General features: G+C 43.2%; 1 protein-coding gene across 2 annotated transcripts in view; it reads right to left on the reverse strand.

Moving 5' to 3' along the window:
• znf609a (zinc finger protein 609a) overlaps window positions 1-18982 on the reverse strand; it is a 116841-nt gene that overhangs the window by 10223 nt on the left and 87636 nt on the right. For both annotated transcript variants that reach the window (XM_072672231.1, XM_072672232.1), the window contains exon 3: window positions 12140-12365. In XM_072672231.1, the coding sequence (XP_072528332.1) occupies window positions 12140-12365 (226 nt within the window). The remainder of the gene's footprint in view (window positions 1-12139; window positions 12366-18982) is intronic.

The raw sequence follows: 18982 nt of genomic DNA on the forward strand, positions 1-18982 counted from the left end.
CTGTTGACTACAATTTATCTCTCCAGTGATTCGGACGTCACGTGGCCGGCACCACTGCTGCGCAAAGCAGCGGAGAGAGAGTGCTACAGCGAGACTTCAGATTGAGAAAGGAAAGCAACAGGGAACAGGGAAGTGTGAATGTGAATGAGAACGAGAAGGACGAGTAGAAAGAGGGGCAGAAGAGAGGTGGAGGGGGACTCGAGGTTAAACTGAGCATAGCTAACACAAGGTGGCAGCAGTCTTCACTTTTGGAGATTCCTTTCTGAAGATCTTATCAGTCATGTTGTATGGCGCACAGTTTCAGGGGATTCCACTTCTTACTCAACCACCACGCAGCTGACCTCCCTTACAGTCCCACTGAAATTCCTTCATGCTGCTTTGACATTCCTGTCTACATGATGCCACTGGCCAAGCTAGCAAGAGATAAATGATTTAATGTAGCAAGGTGCTATTCATTCAAAAAGTGCTTATCAAAAAGCACCAGGCAATAGAATCCCCCAGCTCTTACAAGCAGCGAAGCAAGCAGTTCAGTGTTTGGCCCTGCCTGTCACGCTACGTTTCCTTGACAACCAGAAATGTCTGCGAGCCACCGCAACAAGCCTCATTCCGTTTCTGTGACACAAGTGGGGGAAATTGAACAGATCACTTGAATCATGCACCCGGATGGACAGCATTGTTGCTTAGCCTGCTGTGGGATAGACACACACACGCACACACACACACACAGAGAAAACCCATTACATCTGCAAACAATTAGTATGACATCAGATGTTGTTGGAACGGTAATTGTTAGTCCTGAAATTAGACCCGGGACCACCAACCGGGCAAGGTGAAAGAAAAACTGAGCAGGCTGCCAATTCAATTTTAGTCCCTTAAGCTTAATGCTATTTCCAATGGCACACACCACCCATGAGCTGGAACCTCATGCCTCATAAAAGAAGCCAGAGTCTGAGCCAAGGCATTTTAGTTTGAGTCTCTTTCAGAGACCATTAAAAACAGCTCAAACAGTCCTCAGCAAACCAGTGCTGTACGTGCCCTTCCAGAAATTATATGAACTGCTACAGGTGGGTACCCTGGGGCATGAACCAGCTCGCTCAGAGATGCCTTTCAGCTGAGCCATCAAGTGTGCAAGTGTACATGTCCCCTAAATAGCCTCCCCTGACCATGACCTCTACGTGTCAGCCAAGCCCTTAGGGGTAACCAGAGCATGAGTCATCGGCTTTGAGGAGACATGTGCACCTCAGCACAGGACAGCGGTCTACAGCAGACTAATTCACTCTTCATAGGTCAACAGGGAGTGCGGGAGGCTTCTCGGCTTTCACGGCAAAAAGGAACCACCCAATCTCCCTCTTACATGCAACAAATACACTCTCTCTCTTTTGGTTATTCTTGCCAAGAAGAGCGGAGGCTTGCCTATCGGGCTCGGAGCGCTTCTATATCGCCTCCCTTCCGGCTCCGATTTCTACAGCAAACAGTGCGGAGAAGAACTGGAAATCGCAACGTGCTCAAACCAGCTGTGTTCCGACGGCTGATGTTTACCAAAACGCCTCCCCACCCACAAGCCAAGTCAACAGTCTCCGTTTGCAATCGCACCAAAAACATCTCCATTCAAATGAACAATACTATGATTACCAAACGTTTTTAAGACTGTGGTTGACAAGAGGCCTGCCACAACACACCATGGCCTTTCCCAGGCTTCCAAGATCTAAACAAACGCCTTAGCAACAGTTCGCTCTACACCACGTGTATTCGTTTAGACGCGGTTAGTCACAGCAAACATGAATCAGTCCGTGGCCTAAGCTTTCTCGCAGGTTCAGACTTAGCCAGATTAAGAGCGTGTTCCTCGCTGATGCAGTCAGGGTGGTGAGATGTGGTTGGGGGGTGGGGATCGACTGTTTTGTTGGCAGCCTGCAGACAATAAGACATAAACCAAAGCGTATTTCCATCTGCTCATAAGGCAGTCGTTTACTCGGAGGAGGAAAAAAAAAAACAAAAAAAAACAAAACACACAAAACAAAAAGAAAAAACAATCATTAACCAAACTCGCAATCTATTCTTCTCTCTCCAGAGAGCAAAGCCTGAGGCAGTTGGTTCCACTTATCTGAAGACATTGCTTAGATGTTACATATTTCCTAGGTCTCTGGCACATGCGGATCGTTAAAACGTAGGCAATCTGTAACTTCGCAAACCGCCAATCTACAATGCAGCCATAAGAGACACGCTGAACACACATTTACTGAAAGATCAATTTTTAAGCTTTATTAAAACCCATTTTTTACCACAATAGGCTCTAAAACTCTGTGTTCTGCTGTACTAGGTTATCAGCATATTCTGGCTCTACCACCATTAAAACCCCACCAACACCACTAATGAATAAATAAAGGATCACAACAGAACAAACCTCAGCCTCTCCAAACCTAAATATTTCCCAAAGAACTACAAAGTCCTGCAAGTGCATGGATCACAGATCCCTAAAAGCCAGCAATGGAAAAAATAAAAAAAAGAGAGACGGGCTAACCCACTTGCTTTAGTAAACCCCACTGTGGAGGGTGGCTCATTGTGCTAGTCTTGGCTGTTTTTCATGCTTGCGGTGTGGGACTCTCCACGGCTGTTTTGCATACCTCTGTGCAGCCTGGCTGCCAAGAGCAGCAAATTGGTGCAGCAGACAAGCCCAAACTTAGACAGAAGGCTGAGACGCAGAGCTCAGAAAAGAACTAACTAGCACACAGCTCTTGGCAGCAGACACAAAAGAAAATGATTGAAAGCTGAAGCTCTCCCCTTTCCTTCCAAAGGGCATGTCACATTCTTTTAATAGTTTACACAAGCACAAGTGCTTCATGTATTTTTATTAACAAAACTGTCCCCGGAGAAGAGGTGGTGTAAAAACAACAAGGCCTTTATCCAAATGTAGAGAAAAAAAGGAAGATCTTTGACTCAGTCCAAAACAACTTTTTAATACATCATAGTGAAGATAAATACTTAAAATAAATCTACCTGACATAAGTGCTGCACTTAACTGATTTTCTTAGTGAACACTTACACTTACAGAAATGTCCTGATGTGATGGAAAGGATCGCACATTAGGATTCCACTGTGTTCACAGGCAAGTAGCTGCCAAACAATTGGATTGTTCAATCAAACTGGGCCATAAGTATAATTCTGTGCAGATTATAACATTGATGAACCAAAGAAAATCTACAGTGCTGCACTAAAACCTAGCACTAATTGGTAGAGCGTCATGCGTTACCCCAGTTGTATCGCAGCGTTTATAAAACTCTGCCATTATCAAGATCTAGATGGGGTGGGGACTTGAACACAAGTGGCCACGGACGTCACAAAAACACGCACACCAAAAAACCCCCCCACAAGTTTGCCAACCAACCAGCAACTGTCTCAATGTACTACTAAACCCAGTCTAGCCACACTTGTCGCTTAAGTGAACTTAAGTCATGCTGGTATTGGGGGATGGGGGCAGTCACTCTCAGCCTCTTTCCTTCCACAGTGTATTAGACATGTCATCTCATATTCCTTTTACACCCACTGCCTCTTCCACCGCCAAGCAACAAAGGGGCCACCTCCATCGCCATGGGGCCTTTAGTTCATCTTCCCCCTAAACCCCATCAAAGAATACCCTAATGGCAACAAAGACCTGACAAGCAGGAAAGAGGAAGGGGGGCAGGTGCCTCCCTCCCCGTCTGGGTCACCAGTTTAATTTTCCCACTGAAGAGTTGCATTAATGGGCAAGCTTGGCCTCAGTAATCTCCCCCCTGGGGGTGAAGTCTGCAGGGCTGAGGGGCCCACAGGCACTGACCTTGCGCCTCTCGCCCATTCTCATTTAACTTGTCTTTTGGTCCAGTTCTCCCTTTCACCAGCAGAAGGTCAAACAGGCCGAAGCAATGGGGAAAAAGCCATCTCAATGCAATGATGGAGACAAAGGGCCTGCTATGGTTTCCCAGTGAGTGCACTGGCATTGCTGGCAGTGTGTCTCTGCCTTTCGTTATATATATTTTAAACAAATTACTGAGTCAGATTTAGATCATTTGTGGACAGGTGACCGTCACAGACAATAAAGTCAGTGGGTCTCATTCACAAACATCTTCTCAAGAACTTTCAGTTGAGAAATTGTTGTTGAGAAAAGTCCCAAAAATGTTTACGTCAGATTCAAGATGATAAACTGCAGAACTGTTCACAGCTGTGCTCTTATAATGATGGACACCACTGTCCTCATACACTGAACAAATCCCAAACAAGAAAACACTGGGGAGTGTCAGAATCTTTGTGAGGCTTAAGAAGACATTTCTTCGGTGAATGAGGCTCAATGCTTTTTACTTTGCAAAAATATTTTAGCAGAATTTCTGGCCTGGAATATTCAATGCTTGAGTTTATAATTAAAAACCACTAGAATAGTGATTTATAATGAAATACAATTGAGCTTTTTGAATCCACTCTAAGGAGAAAAATACAAATATACAAGTATACAACTGGGATCAGATTAGTTTTGGACTACAAGTACTTTAATGAGCTACGTTTAATGACGCTCTACCCTTTGCCACGCAATATTTGGCATGAAGCTAGCCTCTAAAAACGTACCCCACAAATCATAGAGGGAAAACTACTTGATACCGTTGAAACCCTAGGAGCTGAGTCCAGCCCTGCCATGACACCCATTAAAGGCAGCGAGAAGAAAACTGGCTGTTAGAGATGTGAATTTTATGAGGTTTTGATCTTCCAATGTGTTCACTCTGGTGGCCGCCTCTTCTGATTATACGGGTCACGCGAGCAAGGTGAGCACATCCCCGGGGAACGAGAGGGGCCGGGAAGAGACGGAGGCGAGGCTGAAGGCCCCTCTTTTGTAATAACCACACTAGTGATTTAGCACAGCTGAGTGACTTGTGCTCAATAGAGAGGTTACAATGCTCCCCTCCCCCCCTCCGGCCTGCTTTCTCTGGGCTCCCAGAGGAAGCAGTATGGCAGCCAGGTGGTGCCTATAAACCTCGGAGCGAAGCAAGAGAGGAAGCAAAGAAGCGATGTGAGGAGCCGAGACAGAACACACACCCTGCCATTCAGTGGTGGGGAATAAAGGGGATTTTAATGCTGGCACCCAGTTGGACACCCTTTCAAACGTTCACTCAAAATGAAACAATCCAGCAGTACAGACTACGGGTATTCAACACTTCCACAGCCTTCTATACACGTCAATACTGAGGAGAGTAGGCAGAGCAAAGCGCAATATTGCGTCGTCATTATCATCATGTCAAGGAAAGCTTTGGCATGTAACTAAATCAACTACACTGGTATTTATACGCAAAAGGAAGCATCCTGGATTTTTGAACATACTTTTGGTCCAAACTAAGGGTCATGTTTTTGTTCAGTTGAATACATTTGATCTGGTTATGCATATATAGTCTATATAGAACCATATAGATCCATATGGTTTTGGCTACACTGTAGTTTAGTGAGTGTACTGAAGAACTCTGCATATCTATCTCCCATCGCTACCACCTATGCAGGCTGAGCCACCCTATACTAGACCGCGACTGGTTTATAGAAGGGCGTGTCTGACGTCTGCATGTTGCCAATTTGGCGGATAGCCTTTCCCGGAAAAAACAAAGGCAAAGATTTATCTTGATGCCACTTATGACTCGAATGAACGTGCTCGTCGTGCAGCAATTAAATCATTGCCGGCAGATATAATCATTCCCATGTGCTCATTTTTTACTTCTCTGGTTCTGTTTTTGCTTCAAATGTGTAATTGGTGATGACACCCTGATTTAATGTCCTGCGATTGGTCTGAAACAATCCAAAACACTAAAAAGGAACTAAACTATGGTTTCCCAAACTTGGTCCAAAGCACATTTTAGTGCTTTAGAACCAAAAAGAAGAAAAAAAAAAAAAAAAAAAAAAAAAGCACCTTCAGTTCAGTAGGTGGGAGCAGTACCTTTCACTTGTGTACACTGTGAGATCATAAGGCAGGCGATGCAAGTGTAAAAGATGAATGGGTGTCAATTGATTGATACCTTTATTAGACCTCAGTGATGTCACACTGGAGGACTGTTTGCAAAGCTTTGGAACAGGCAGCAAAAGCTGGTGCTGCTAAGCACTTGGATAGACACAGTGCAACAAACACATGGGTGTAACCCCTGCTAAATTGTGTGCATTTCTGTTTTTGACAAATTTGCCATGAATTTCTGGATCTAATAACTGCACCAGTAATGATGAGACCCTTTCCATCAACAATTCCTTGGGATTTTAGGACTCTCACTGGCTTGCCATGTTTACAGCTGTTTCAGTTTTTAACATGCATACTCTCACGCACCAAAACCAGGCTTTCATGGACAAGCCAAACACCTTGGGTGGTTTTAAAGAAACAGAACTGGATGTCAAAGAAAACCATCCTCATGGCCAAGAAAATACACATTTTAATTCCATGGTTGCAGAGTGTTAGTAAGGTTTGAAGAGACAATTTATAAAGCTCAGATATTTGACAGTTTACATTTGCACTTGGTGAAATCAGAGGTGTGGTAGTAAAACACCGCTTAAAAAGAAATCAGTGGCCTGCGTTTACAAAAAAACAACAACAAAAAAACAACTTATTGCTATGAAAGAGAGCTTTTTCTTTAAAAATTAAATAAATAAATAGGGTGTTTCTACAGTTATTTTTTTATAAAGAGAGCAAAGTTTTCCTTAAAAAAAACAAAACAAAAAAAACAACAAAACTGAGTGGCCCTTTCGTGTACTAAAGAAAAATATTTTGATTACTATGAAGCCACTTGGGCAGCAAGTGTGATCATTACTGTTCAAACCTGTCTCTAACAGATAAAAATTGTTACATCAAAAAATAACAAGCCTGACAGTATTAAAATGGACGCTAGCCAGACTGGCTAAACACAAATCCAGCTACAAAAGTCAGTCAGTCTGTGCCTGAGTAGTTCTGCCACCACAGCTTTGGCACAATAACAGTGGGCCATCAAGGGTTCAGCCCTGGCACAGGCTCTGCTGCCTCACCCAGGGAGTGTCGCGCCAGCCTGCTATGGGGGAGGATTTTCTGGGGCGGCACTTCAGGAGCAATAAACTTTTAGAGGATTTGGAGCTGACATTTCCAACTGTCAGCATGTGGGAGAGCCGCGAGAGACTGCAGCTCTGCTGGCCCGACCCCCGGGTCACTGCACTATCACCAAGCAGGGATTTGTGCCCCTGCGTCACCTTCAAAATGCCACTCATTTTTCCTGCGAGTGTATCTCGCTCTCTTTATCCTGCTTTCTTCAATCAACCACTTCTCTTTTCTTGTCATCCTTCACCCAAACCTCAGTCTCGCTGCTTTCAACAAATCCTCTGGCTGAGCCTCGTTGTCATTGTGGCTCCCTGTGTGAGCATGGTGAGCTGTCAGGCATCCTGGGCTACTGATTGAAGGAGGTCATGGATGGCAGGTCAGGGGTGCTTTCTAAACCCTCCTCAAACTTCCCCCATCCCCCCACCGCCACACTTCACTCCGACTGCCCAGCGTGAGGGCGTTCATCGATCCACACAACTCTCTCTAAACACTCCACTGCGAAAGGTCAGCATTTGGTAGTCAAATTGCACCATAAAAGGTTGCCCTGCCTTTGGGTGCAAATGAACACGACTTCAATTAAGGAGGAAAACAGTTCTGGGTGTGATGTGTGACAACATCCCAGTAATAAAGCAGATGTAAAACAGGCCATCAATACAAATGTTGTATATCAACACAACACAACCTCTGTTGACTGGCGATCACTTATAACCAATACCATAATCTTGACCCAGGAATCATATATGCCTGATTAAAATATCATATGTCAAAGGTCATGATGTTCAAATCAATTGAGAACGGATTATGCCATATATTTCTCTACTCCACATACATCAACATAATTAATCACAATTGTAGCACCCAAAACATCTGCTCTTGCACAAAATTAGAAATCTATTTTTATGCCAGCAAATAGTCCAGCTGTCAAATTCAAACTCTGAATTTGAATATATGTAAAATTCACAATTCACATCATAATGAAGGGGTTTCGATTCAAATAAAAAATGGAATATGAGGAAAACACAGAGTTTAAACACATCATATGCATACGATCAGAACAGTGGGATCTAAAGACAGTACAACACTGCTATCTAGCGCAAAATGAACTGCTGTCTGCCACCAATCTTTACATATAAACTATTAATTAAAATCAATATTGTGTTTATTGTATCATTTTGCAATATTTAGGCCTGTTGCACTATTTTTTGGGCGATGTATTGTCCCAAAAATAACTGCGATAAACGAAAGTCATTATGTGACTGATACAATGATCATCTAACAACAGAACACAGTTATAAAAGTTAACCCTGTTAAGGAGCAATGAACTATAATTATTAAGAATATTATTAAGCAGCACTAAAATTATTATTGGTTATAAATGAATGAATGAAGATTTGAGGGAGAACCACAGCACCACCATTTCTAGGACATTTTGCATTACCACATAATAATGCACTTTACACCCTTTTAAAGAGCAATGAACTTCATTATTAAAAATATTATTATTAAGCAGTATTAGACTCATCTCCATCAGAGAGCAGACGAGGGAACAGAACAGCAACTAGCTAAAATCAGTGTCTCTGACAAAATACACAATACAATTTTTTCCAATATATGAATCTTTTCTCACACACTGAAACTGAAAGTATTAAGTTAAAATAAATATTTTGCAATTGTCCTATTTGTGTATAAAATGCCTCTAAAAACCCAAAATCTGCCTGTGTTTTTGACTCATATGTGAGTAACACACAAGACGTTCAGAAAGCTTCGCAGCGAATGCACTCGTACTCACAACAAGCCTAAACCTTAAGCAAGCCCAACTTACTAACAAATTGAGCTGCTCCAACACTGTGATGGCTCTTGAGATGATTGCGCTACTCTGACAATTTCATTAGTCAGTTTATGGGCACGCAAACACGTCCATTTAGCCACTGTGTGAAATAGGGCATCCATTATGTTTATGACTTGATAGCTGAGATTGAATAACTGCCTAGACCTGGCCCATTATACAATCCTCAATTAGAAGCCAAACCCAACGAAATCTCAGCAGCCCCGACAGACTTGTCTGCAACAGCTCTACAGCTCTGGGCTTCCAGTGGCGAGGCAGCTCTGACAGCGCCAGCACACTCTCTGGCTATTGCTCATCTCCTCCGTGCTCTCTGGAGGCTGCTTTAGACTTTTCTCTGGCTTATTTTCTGCATTTGTCAAGCAGAGGCTGCTGCGCCATGATGAGACCTCTGGGGCTCAGGCACTACTAACACTGCATGAGAGGTACTGAAGTGCCAGAAACGAGGCACTGAATCACCAAGGGGCCACAAAGCAGAGGCGCTAGAGCAGGAGAAGGAATGGGTAGGAGAGAGGGAGGGAACAAGAATGCGAGAGAGAGAGAGAGAGAGAGAGAGAGAGAGAGAACGCTAGTCATACATCCTCCCCGTGCCACTGTCAGGTTTGCCTAGAGGGGTTGAAATGTAGTGCACTGCAGTTAATGGGATGCGTGGGAGCCTGTGAGTATGCAGGCTGCATAATGTTTAAAACCGTAGCCATTTTAACCCGCGCAGCAATGTGAGCAGTCATTATGGGTTCCCACATGAAGATTTGAGGGAGAACCACAGCACCACTGTTTACCTGTGTTAACCACATAAAAATGGGCTTTACTTGCCAAAGAAGCAGTGAGTGGGTTAACACAGCCGCTACAGTAGATAATTGGAATTTTCTAGGACATTTTCCATGATTTCCATACATGACCCCATATGAATAACGAGCATATTATAAACCCTGCAGTACAATATATATATATATATATATTTTTTTTTTTGAGCTGCCCTTGGAGATAAGACAGACTAGTGGTATTTTAGTGGAGTCCAAACATGTCCAGATACCATTTAAAGCATGGCCTTGACCCATTTAGGTGACTGAAAACAACCTTTTTGAACACTTTTTGAGAGCTCTGTTTTCAGTGTTTTTGTGTGGATGGGCAAAATGCAGCTGCTTAGAAAACATTAGGCATGTTTGTGATCTATAAATATATATATACTTTTTCATTACACTTTGACAGAAAATACTTCACATGCATTTGGGAAAAACTACAAAAATAGTTCTCTCTCTGTCTAACTCTCTCTGTCTAACTCTCTCTGTCTAACTCTCTCTGTCTAACTCTCTCTGTCTAACTCTCTCTGTCTAACTCTCTCTTTGTGTGTCAATTTCAAGTTTTTTATAGAAAATCTAAAACAGCTCTGACCATCTTTGTAAAGCTTTAGGGTCCTATAGTGGGCTGGCATGCTTATGCCAGAGTTTTATGGTAAGATAATCACTCATCCATGTGAATTAACTAATAAAGGGACTAAAAATAATTAATCTTCTCTTTTCTCTTGGTTGGTTTGTGTTGTCATGTGGACAGAGAGATTTTCAGAAACACTGCTTGAGATGAAATGGACAAACCTGTGTTTTCAAAAATATCCAGATACGTGTATACGGGTCTCATCCAGAAAGAAAGTCAAGCTGCATGTTAGATAAGTCATGAACACAGCAAACATTTTTTTCTATGCCTCATTGCTGATAAATGTGCATAAACAGTGCCTTGCATCCTCTTTATTTGTACATCCGTCATCAATTTGGGAGCCTGGCCCAGTTGAGCCGACTGAAGCTAGCTACGAAAAACAGTTGTTTCTTACGATTAACAAGAGTGTTAATGTCCTATTCATCAGCGGCAAGTATTTGTACACTGAGTAGTGTCATACGTATCCATATATAACATTAAACACAAAGACATGATGGCAGTGTAATATATGTAGTAGGGCTTGGCAATATGGTCATCAGCAATGTGAAGGAGCCCACTCATCCCTCACATGGACTTTTTTCACTGCCGCTGTCCGGCAAAAGGTACAGGAGCATCTGTGCGGTCACGCGCGGTTCTGCAATAGCTTTGCCCCACAAGCAGTCAGACTTTTAAACTCACAGAGACTAAACTAACCCCCTCACCCACCCCCTGACCCACGTCAAAGCATGTTAATTTCTCTGCCCCTTATTAATCTTATTTATATATTCTATACTTTTGCATATATGGTCATGGCATGTAAAATGTCCATGCACCTTATACTCACTACGGTAAACATTTTATATCACAATATTTAAATACGTTCATCACATTACATGAAATGTATCACAATATTTAGTGGTCTCTGAATTCCTAGGATGCGTGGGAATCCTATTTTGGCTCTCTAATTTAAAAGCTGGCTCCCCATACTCATTTCTAATCTTAACCATAACATGAAGCACAACAACAACAACAAAAAAAAACATGAAACTGATTGCAGAGCGGCAGCTAGAAGCAAACCTCCACTGGAAATCGGGAGTGGGCTGCTCGCAGCAGCCCTCGTTTGCGGCCTTCCAAAACCCCATGCTGGAGGCTGACTGTAAACAACACTGTTTACGCTTTCATTACTGTTAGCGCCCATCTCAGCCTCTCTCAGAGTTGAAGCAAATTAACACCCCTGCAGTGGAATCATGTTTGAGCATGCATGTGACGCAACACAGTGGAGTCTAGTGGAGGTTTTCTTCCAGTTACCTATCAGCATGAAATGGAGGATGAAAAGCAGCACAGCACGGCTGCAGGTTTTGCGGACATACTGCCTGGTTGTTGCCGCCACAGAAAACGGCGAAAAAGGCAGCACTTCTGTCAAAGCCAAGTTGGCACTGCAGTAACTGTCGGCCTCTCTTGCCCCAGATTAAAAGCCTCCACTGTTATGGGAGGACAAAGGGCTGTGTAACAACCCAAACCCTTTCTTTAAAGCCTGCACATTGTCTGCACTCCAATCCTACCATGTTACAGAAGCCTGGACATGAGAAACTAAACATTGGGATAACAGTAAATACTGGACGGCAGCATTTTATATAATCAAAAATTAAACAGGCCCCAACAGATGGTTTAACACCGGTCTTTACTTACACATGATGAAATTATTAAATAATGATGACCTGCATCTGAAAGGCTATAAATTAGTTATAGATTTTTCTCTGACGAGCGTCATATCGGTAAAGCCCTAATCCAGAGATACAACTGGATGAACCACTGAAATCTCATGAAGTTCTTACCATCTTCCGTTTCTTGCCAGACAATGCCTTCCAGGTTGACGCTGGTGCCAGGCTCACACGGGCCTAGACATTCAGGCTCCGTGGCCAGAGCCACATCTGTTGTGTTGACTGCCACGGAGCGCGTACGGACCATGATCTGCTCACATGGCGAAGATATCTCACTGCTGCCAACCGGAGCCAGGAGGTGAAGAGGTGGGGGAGCCGGTGTGGAGACTGGTGACTCCATCTGTAGGAGGGGAAAAAAGGGGAATGGCTACTGTTAGGACTTCAGGGAACAAATGACAAAACTGCAGGCAAAGGCTAATGTAGCCTACCACTGTATCTACTACGGACAACCACAGAAATGTGACTGCACAACAATGTTTGCTATAATCGGACAACAGCAATGGTTGTGTTCTCACCCCTTCTCACAGAGAACACACAAGGACACAAGCTATGAAATTAAAACCAGTCAAATACGCAACATTAAGCAACACTGAGGCAACGTTAGGCTCCATCACCAGGCTTCCCCTATTCTCTAGCCATTATGCAACTGCTAAGGGTGACATTTCAAAGTCAAACGCAGACACGGCCTTGTGCATTACCTTAGATTTATTCAGCCCTGATGGCATCGTTAGCACTCTGTAATTATTATTCACGGCAGACAATGCTTAAGTGTACAGCATGATTACAACATAAGCTAGCAAGGTAAAAAGCCTCTACAGCTGTCTCCCCATCCCCCGTTTTATTTGGATTTCACAAATGTTGGTGCTTATTCTGCATTGGGGAGTCAATTTGATAATCTAATTAGAGGTTTTAATGACTCTGCTTACATTAGGCTTTGACTGAGAGATCTCCTTAGCCTCTGAATCAAATACAGAGCCGTGAGAAGCGTGCACACACACATTTATATACACACACCCCCACCCACCCAACCCCCTTTCGTATTTCACACTGGAAAGGAAATCTGTGCTAGCCTAGGGGGAGATCACATTTTCTACATGATAATTTAATTTTCCAGAGAGCCTGCAATAAAAGGTGAAGAGGTCACTTGTACCATCTGTAGAGCAATATCTCTATAATAGGACTCACAGATAACTGCTCGAAACATAACAGGTATAGTCTCAGGTCCTGCTCTTGAGATTTCAAGGGCAGCCATGCAGGATTCCTCAGTCAAGATGAAGCTTTCGGCTGTTTATTTAGAGGTCTACATAAGGACAGAATAAAGCCCGCACTCTGTAACGAACACTGACTCAAGCCTATTCCAGACATGCATCCACAGGTTCTTGACATCATTCCTAGGTTTGATGGAGCTCAATCTCCGATTTAATATTTCATATTTAAGAGCATTACCATGATGTGCCTGATATTTACTACGTCAGCGCAGATCCTCTAGAGCTGTAGCAGCAGATGGAGAGGAGCGCTGCAGCAGAGAACAGGGTCATTCCCGAGTAAGCATAAAATTTGACTCCACGGATGGCCTTTTCCAAGTCTGGACATGACAGCACGGATCTGTCTTAGATTCCAGACACTTCCTCAGAACAAGTTAATGCAAGTAACAGCCTGATCCCTGAACTGCAGCTTTCCATTTCTCTCAGCGTCTCTGAAAGATGGCTCAAGAGCCCTACAACCGTTCGGCATCCGTCACAGATACCTCAAGTGAAGAACATGATGGTAAAGGTGAAACTGAAAATGTCCCTCTTCAGCTACCTACTGAACCTTAGCAGCACATTACTTCACATCATGTGTGGTTGGTGTGGCGCAACGGATAACACCACTACCTGCCACTGAGCTAAATGCCATAAATGTAAAAGCCTGTTTCTTTGAGAACAGACTGTACCTTATGGGTAGTCTGACTCTTTTAGTGCAGTTCAGAGTAAGTAACAGAGTCAGCATTTCAAAAAGCACTGTCTACAACTGCAGGCTTCTAAGCTGTACTGCTCTTACATCCGCAATATAGATGGAGTGGACATGTTAACACTTAAAGCCATAAATGGACAAATGACACATTTATAGGGTGGCCATGATTATGAAATCAAATTTAATTCATATTCTACATCTACAGTATTTTTAATACTATAATTAGTTGGTTATTCATAAAAAAACCCAGCCCTACATACACAGATGAGCCATAGCATTAGCACCACCAGCCCAATTTTAAGTAGGCCCCCCTTCTGCCGCCACAACAAATCTGACCATTCACGGCAATGCACTCCACAAGACCTCTTAAGGAGTCCTGTGGTCTCAGGCAGCAGATCCTCAACATCCCGTATGTTGTGGGGGGGCTCCATGGGTTGCATAGATCAATGAGCTTTAGGTGCCCGTTCACGGGGTGTCCTTTCTTAGACCACTTTTGGTGGGTGCTGACCACTGCATACTGGAAACACCCCACAAGGCCTGTCGTTGTGGAGATGTTCTGAACCAGTGGCCTAGCCATCACAATTTGGCTCTTGATAATGTATCGCAAATTCTTCTGCCTGCCCATTTGTCCTGCTTTTAACAGCCTTCATCACCTTCAAGAATCGACTGATCACTTGCCGCTTAATAGATATATGGTGCTAATGTTATGGCAGATCGGTGTATAGTCTTTTAAAAAGGGTCTCCTTCCATGGCTCTTCAGGTAAAATCAATGTCGAGTGGAACCATGAATGCACAAATGGTTCCTTCTCTGGTTGAATGGTCCTTCATATAAAAGGAAAACCTCTTGGTGTGTATGACGGTTCTACGTAGCACCAAAAAGGGTTTCACAATTCACTATACAGAAGCCTTGTTGCTCAGAGAGTACGTGAAATTCTGGAGTGTCATCAAGAAAATCGATACGGTAATGATGTTATTAATAAAGTGTCAAAGCCAGGCCAGGAACTGTCAGATAGAGAAGTCTTTGGTGGTGTACAGCTGTGTAGATATTCAAGGTACTCCGGGTGAAGCCATGGAAGGGGTGGGGGGTGGGGTGGGGGGGGACGCGTGGAGGAAATGACAGTACATGTGGCTCATCAATGACGAGATCACAACAATGTGACAAAGCATGCCGGTCAGCAGTGTTAGGACAGCACAACAACAGATACTGCAGCAATTTGCCGCTCGATTGCCCATCAGATCCACTGAGCACATTTGTGTAAGAGAAGGCAGAGGAGGGGTGCTAATAATGAGGCATGCAGCAAGAGAGGCAGCAGCTTTCTTTTTTTTGGGGGGGGGGGTTGTTGGTGACTGGCTGCTTTTTCACCAGAAGCAACAAGCTCCCAGCTGTATTGAGATGAGAGAAGAGGTCTGTAATTGATGAGGCAGCTGGTGCGCTCAACAGACGGAGGATTTCTGAGAACACCTCATGAGGCTCTTACAGTCAAGGATATTATTGAGCCCATGGTGCCTAAACAGATGCCTGCACTTGCAAAAGGAGAGGTGGCCCACACAGACATACACACACACACACACACACACACACAAAAGAAGCTAAATTGTGACATTTAACAACATATGCGGTATAATTTATGTGGTGCCTAAATATAAAGGAGCACAACATGAAACTAATCAGAATTCTCAGCCTTGAACAATCAAGAGAATCAAAACCAAACCTGACCATTAAAAAGCAAATTATTATACAATCGACTTTTATTTGATTTATGAACTCCTCAAATCATTATGCCTTCCATTTCCTCTTGCCTTCCCATCATGTTGTGACAAAGCTGCGATACTGCAATCAGTAATTCGAACAGTCAGAAGGATCATGTGCACCATATAAATACACTGCCGAGCATGACTGAGTGTTGCGAAAACTTTGCTAATATGTAACCTTATATTAGTACTTTGACATTTTATATACACACACACACATACACATACATACATCATACATATATATATATATACACACATATACACACACACATACATACATATACACATATATGGGCAATATGACTATAACTGATTAATAAATTTAGGTATGATGCACAATATACTTATCTAAGCATACCGTAATGAATGGGCCAACATAAATGCTCCAAAATTACTATTATGTTTTTTCTATTTGTCATTAGAGTTCTTAGCTTGCTTTGAGATATATGTTATCTATATATAGTGTCTATCTATCTATCTATCTATATATCTATATATATATATATATATATATATATATATATATATATATATATATATATATATATATTAGTCTACACACAACCACACAAAATCCACTTTTAACATATCCAGGGTGTCGAATCTGCAACCCTGGCACCACTGTCCCTACATTACATAACCTACTCTCTCATTTTTCCAACTACATGTTCACAGTATGGATATGTTCACAACAGCACCGCTAGTGAGGCATGTGCAGATCCACACACTTCACTTTCCTATACCCGCTCTGTTCGCCTCACCACCAATCCCTGCAGGGCTCTCTATTCCTTAAAGGCACAAAGGTTTCAGTGAAGCTGAGGGATGGAGCTGCATAATGTTAATCTTGTTGAACAACAGCAGGCAGCAGTCATTCTCCAGCAGCTTTTTTGTCCACAGCGAGGTGGAGGGTGTTCCCAGTAATTCTCCAGCTAGTCAAAAATGGGATGGACACTTTGGACTATTTGGAAGGGTGATGCCCATTTCACGACTGATACAGTTAACACATGGCCTTCGTGTCAGAAACAGCACAAGATGCAGTATTATATAGTGTTTTCTCTAAATCTACAACAAACATCTCAACAAACAGCTACTTTAGAGAAAGAAAGTGCATAACCCATAACAAGCAGCTAGCTACTACTCGATCCGGTAACAAAACTACTAACAAAGCTAGCTAGCTAAATCAAAAAACACGAGTAACAGTCAGGAATAGCCCATTTAAAAAGCTATCCTTAAACTTTGTCTACATGAAGCTCTTTTAACCAATGCATGGACAATAAAGCCATTTGTAGCTTGCATTCCCAGACACCGCTTTTGGTGGAAGCACAGATAAAGGGTTGCAGTGTATAATTGTATAACTAGCAATGCTCCCAACACTAGACACAACGCAAGGACTTAACACAGCCAATTAGCATGGTCAAATACACTCACCTAGACTCCGGCCGCTGATGGCAAAGCGGCATTGGCTCAGGATTCAAACTCGCGGCCTACAGTGGCAGCGCATTAGACCGCTGAGCCCCTGACCTGTTAACACTACTACACCCATGCTGAAGAAGAGCACACGTATCCAAATTGGCTTGTTTCAGAACAGACACAGAGAGAGCTGGAGAGAGAATGGAAATGGAATTGGTGTGATTCTCAGCTTACAGAAATCAGAGGAGCCCATTCAATCCATCTGCAATAAAGCTGTTACATTCGTTTTAATTGTTGCATAAAATACAGAAAAGGAACTTGAGATGGAGTATCGGACGGAATTGTCGAGAGATTAGGCCAACAGTGCTCATTCAAACACCTGTCCCTTGGAGTACTTCTTTCAAGTAGTGTTTGCATAGGTACTATTACAAGCTGTTTCAATAGTGGAGGGCAGCGGAAAAGGTCATGTGAAATACTTGGCTGCAGGCAAGGCTTGTGAAATAAATGCAGGGAAAAAAAAAAAAAAACCCTGAGTGGAGCTGCTGAGCGCATTTGGCAGTTATGCGATATGCTACATTAAACTGCCAGTAAAAACAAAGTGGACCTGCGAACAGTAACAGCACGGACCTCCTACAATCAAAAGCACGGTGCTTGCAGAGCAAAAAAGCTAGATTGTTCCAAACCAAAAACCAATGCTAACAACAGTTAGGAAAGACCACCACACACTAACCATAAGAGAGTGTGCTCTGGAAGAGACATACCACCGAAACCCAAAGTCACTGCGTGCTTACAGATGCACAGCCAAAGGCAGTATACGGGGGAACAGCTGGAGAACAGGCACTGGAAACGAGAGCTAAATTAATACAGAACCGTAGCGGGAGCGACAGCAGCGCTCAACGAAAACAAAGTCCGCTTCCTGGCTCGGTTTCTCCTTTGTGGTTTTAAACACACCATTAGTGGTTCAGAGCTAGTTTTTCTTCAAGCAGCCTCAGTTTTGCCAAGTTTGCGTACACTGGCCTTGCACTTCATCCACACCCTGGATCTCTAAAGCCCTGCTTTGTGGTTAACACACAATTGAGATTTTCAAACAACTGACATTCGAAGCCAAAAGGCGGCTTATGATCTGGATGGGTGACAAGTCCCGTAAGCGGCCAACAGGCAGGACGTTCTGCATCGTCCTTGAAGGGCTACATCGACTTAATCAAAGAAACATCAAGTTAATACTACTGACGTCTGTCGAACCCAGCACTGCTCGCCATTGTTTGCCCTGAGGATTGGGATGTAGAACACACAGGCAGCTGACAGTATGAGTAATGTGTGGTAAATTCGATTTCATTTGCACACAATACTCTCCCACAGAGGTTTAACTTGAATTAGACCATTTTACTCTTGAGGTTGGAATGTGGGAAGATTCAGTGGGTTAATCAGAGGATTAAAACACATAACTCACCAATCAAATCTGACAGGTTGTGGTTCTCAAGGCTGGACTTTTGGCTTTTTCGAAGCACGGAAAGGTTGAAATAGCTGAGAAATGCTGACAAGCATAAACGCTCTCTTACTGCAAGTAACTAAAGCCTTGGATGCACTACAGGACTTTTAAAGTCACAGCGGATTATAAATCACTGGGTCTCTCACACTTCCACACATGGACTTTTACAAAAACGTCCATTGCACACTACTTGACTAGGGATCACCCACTACACGACTTCAACCTGTTGCTGGACTGAAACCGAACACGTCCCAAAACACATGTGCCTTGCGTTACCCAGGAGATGCAGATTGACGCCGCCATTTGCGCTAACCCTACACAAAAACAAGCGTGAAAAAGCCTTTGGGGGA

The sequence above is a fragment of the Salminus brasiliensis genome, chromosome 2 (assembly GCF_030463535.1).
Source record: "Salminus brasiliensis chromosome 2, fSalBra1.hap2, whole genome shotgun sequence".
Taxonomy (NCBI): Eukaryota; Metazoa; Chordata; class Actinopteri; order Characiformes; family Bryconidae; genus Salminus; species Salminus brasiliensis.